This window comes from Pteropus vampyrus, unplaced genomic scaffold, assembly GCF_000151845.1.
Source record: "Pteropus vampyrus isolate Shadow unplaced genomic scaffold, Pvam_2.0 Scaffold29, whole genome shotgun sequence".
Classification (NCBI taxonomy): domain Eukaryota; kingdom Metazoa; phylum Chordata; class Mammalia; order Chiroptera; family Pteropodidae; genus Pteropus; species Pteropus vampyrus.
This window is the reverse complement of record NW_011888810.1, coordinates 5,393,187-5,397,184: the sequence shown is the minus strand read 5'-3', so window position 1 is coordinate 5,397,184 and position 3,998 is coordinate 5,393,187. Positions and strand designations below refer to the sequence as shown.

Sequence of the window (3,998 nt, the reverse complement as noted above, 5' to 3'; positions counted from 1 at the left end):
AGCAGCTGAGGTAATGGCGAGATGAGGAATTCGTTTTTTCGTGTCCTTATTAGACCTGACTAAAAAGCCAAACACAAAGAAAATATTAACAATTCCATGAATCCCTTTATTTTAATGTGTTGATTTTTCAGCGACTGATTACTGGCCACTTCCTATGTGCAGGGACTGTGTTAAATGTTTGACATCTCATTTGATCTGCACTATTATCACCCTCACTTTACAGATAAGAAAACTGAGGCTAAGAATAGTAAGTGGAAAAGCTAGGATTGGCACCATGGAAGAGGTAAGATAGTTTTCCCCCTACCCTTCCAGGTTCTTGGCTGAGAACCCCTTGTAGAAAAAAAAAAGATTAACAAGAGAAAACAAACAGGCATTTAACAACATATATATCTCCTGTATATGGGAGTTATCCAGGAAAACTGAATAACTTGTCAAAATGGCCCAAGTCACCACCTTAAACCTGTTTTTTTATTATAGAGGTATCCCAGCCAAGAACCTAAGTGTAAAAAGTTGACATAATAGAGCCAGAGCAACCATTCCAGACGAACTGCTTGCATGTCTCACTCCTTGAACCTTTGGAAAGTCTGAACTGGGCAACATAATCTTTGGACTGGGCCAAAGCAACACTGTCTTATAAACAACTGTTTGTAGCTAACAGGAAAGCAGACATCCTGACCACAAGGACTGCTGACTGAGGACACATTTTCTGAAGATAGAATCAATAATCGGCCACGTACAGCTAAAGAATAACTCTAATAACAAGAAATTGTTAGAAATTTCTTTCCTCTATTCATGTAATCATTTTCCTTTTTTTTTTTTTTTTGTCTTTAAAGAGAAAACCCCTTGCCTTCACCCTGTAATCGGGACACAACTTGGGTTTCTGCCGGAATCTGTGCCCCAGGATTACAATTCCATGATCTTAAATAAATGCTTAGTGCCTCTCACTCTGGCTTTTTATTTTTAGGTTAACAGAGGATAAAGGGAAACTGACTTTTCCTCCCCTACACTCTTACTGGAGTCTGCACACACTTCTTGCACCCACGATCTCCTCCCACAGACTTGCTTGGCTTTCTGGTGCTCACTGCTTACGTCTCAGCTTAAATGCCATCTCCTCAGAGAAGCTGTACTCCTGACCCTGTTTTAAACTACCCTCCCCCGCTTCCGAATTACCTCAGATCACAGATTACCTGCTTTAGTCTATCCTTAATGAAGGAAACAAAATGCAACCTCTGCCCACCACCCCTGACATACAATTTCAATGTACACTCTGCGACAGTGGAACCGCACTGGCAGCCCTAGTGTATGCCGCACGGTTCCAGCCAATCAATATTTATTAGTCGATAAACATTTGTTGACTAAGTAAATTAAAGAGACTCAGAGTGGAGAGGATGCTGAGGGCATGCCAGCACCTCCTCCTCCCCTTACAGCAGGGGGAACCAGAGCTGGGAAGTGACAGGCTCAAATTCATAAAAACTATGAACTCCTTCTACATCATAGTACTGAAGCCAGGAGTACTGTATGCATCAAATAAGGAGTACCTTATTTAAGTCTCATAGCTACCCTGTGAGGAAATCTAAGCACAGGTAGAATTCAGGGCCCCCCTTCCCTGAGCAGGGCCCTCACCTTGTCCAAGCTGCTTGAAGATAAAAGACACCATTTACAGACCCGGACAAACAGAATGAACAGTTAAAGAAGAAAAAAAGTGACTTATCCATGAAAGCCCTCCAGCCTTACTAACTTCCTAAATTGGTTAAAGTAATATCAAAGGCTTAAACCAATTAAGGGCCTTGACTGGACTAACCGGTTTGGAAACTTTCTTTTATCCCTGTTTCATGAGAACTACAGGCAATTCAAATGCAGAGTGAACACTTCTGCATTGAGAAAGCAATAAAAAAATAATAATAATTGTCATCCTATACTGGGACATACATGCTGCACCCAAGCAGGCTTTTATTGTTTAGTTCAGAGTGACAAGGATAAAAATTTAGAACACTTATTTTTTTTTTTTTTAAAAAAAGGATTTTACCGTACTAGATATTAAGGAAGAAAAAATATTCTCCTGGGGTTTAGTTGGATGGAAAACATTGGGGGCTAACCTAATAAATACGAAAAAAAAAAGTTTGAAAATATAAACCCAGTACATCCCCAAAAAGTCATCTGCTCGTATGTTTATATTTGTAAGACGTGTGAAGCATTTTGAGTTACTGAATACACACGATGTTCTGGCCAAACTGTGGTGAGCAAGATGGATCCATGGTCTCATGCGGCTGCTGATTAAATGGGGGGAAGTAGGGATTAAACAAGACCACATCTGGGTATGAAATATTCCTTTGTGTAAAATATGAAGGAAAAAAAAGCAGTATTCTATGAGAGAAAACAACGGAAAGGGTGAGGAGACTGTGGAAACTAATTTTATTATATTTTATTTTTTAAATTAAGTTTATTGGGGTAACGTTGGTTAATACAATTATATAATTTTCAAATGTACATTATAATTTGACATTTGAATATTCTATTGTGTGTTTACCACCCAAAGTCCAGTTTCCTTCAGCTACCGTATATTTGATCTTCTTTACCCACTTCGCCCTTCCCCGACCCCGCTATATTTGACCTCCTTTAACCGTCTACCTTCTCCCTCCTCCCCCGCCCCCTACCTTATAGTAACCGCTAATCTATAGTCCATGTCCATGAGTCTCTCTGTTTGTCCTGTTCATTTGTTGCTTTTAGGTTTATATCCGACATATAAGTGATATCATGTGATTTTCAACTTTTTCTATCTGGCTTATTTCGCTTAGCATGATTATCTCAAGGTCCATCCATGTTGTTGCAACTGGCAGCATTTCATCTCTTCTTGTGGCTGAGTAATATTCCATTGTATATATGTACCACAGCGTCTTTAGTCAATCTATCGAAAGACACTTCGGTTGTTTCCATGTCCTGGTCACTGTGAATAATGCTGCTATGAACACTGGTGTGCAAATATCTTTTTGGATATGGGTTTTCAAGTCTTTGGGGTAAATACCCAGTAGAAGGAATTCTGGATCATATGGTAGATCAATTCTTAGTTTTTTTGAGGAACCTCCATACTGTTTTCCATAGTGGCTGTACCAATTTGCCACCCCCCAGCAGTGAATGAGGGTTCCCTTTTCTCCACATCCTCTCCAACATTTGTTATTACTTGTCCTGTTGTGTATAGCTATTCTAACAGGTGTGAGATGGTATCTCATTGTGGTTTTGATTTGCATTTCCCTAATAGCTAGCGATGTTGAGCATCTTTTCAAATATTTGTTGGCCATTTGTATGTCCTCTAGGGAGAAGTATCTGTTTAGGTCCTCTGCCCATTTTTTCATTGGATCATTTTTTTTGCTGTTGTTGTTATTGAGTTGTATGAGCTCTTTGTATATTTTGCATATTAGGCCCTTATCGGAGGCGTTGCTTGCAAACATATTTTACCATTCGGATGGTTGTCTCTTTACCTTGTTTACGATTTCCTTTGCTGAGTAGAAGCTTTTTAGTTTGATGTAGTCCTATTCATTTATTTTAGCTTCTACTTCCCTTGCTTTTGGGGTCAAATTCATAAAGTCCTTTTTAAGTCCGAGGTCCTTGTGATTAGTTCCTATGTTTTCTTCTATGCATTTTATTGTTTCAGGTTTTATATTCAGGTCCTTAATCCATTTTGAGTTAATTTTGGTGTGTGATGATAGACAACAGTCTAGTTTCATTCTTTTGCAGGTGGCTTTCCGGTTTTCCCAGTATCATTTATTGAAGAGGCTTTCCTTTCTCCACTGTATATTTTTGACTTTTTTGTTGAAAATTATTTGCCATATAAATATGGGTTTACTTCTGGACTCTCGATTCTGTTCCACTGGTCTGTGTGTGTTTTGCTGCCAATACCATGCTGTTTTGATTACTGTCACTTTGTAGTATAATTTGAAGTTTGGCAGAGTAATGCCTCCAGCCTCATTCTTTTTTCTCAGGATGGCTTTGGCAATTCGGGG

General features: G+C 39.1%; 1 protein-coding gene across 1 annotated transcript in view; it reads right to left on the bottom strand.

The window, feature by feature from the left end:
- ADAMTS18 (ADAM metallopeptidase with thrombospondin type 1 motif 18) overlaps nucleotides 1-3,998 on the bottom strand; it is a 382,382-nt gene that overhangs the window by 63,824 nt on the left and 314,560 nt on the right. Inside the window, exon 8 of the mRNA XM_023528594.1 lies at nucleotides 4-59. Within this exon, the coding sequence (XP_023384362.1) occupies nucleotides 4-59 (56 nt within the window). The remainder of the gene's footprint in view (nucleotides 1-3; nucleotides 60-3,998) is intronic.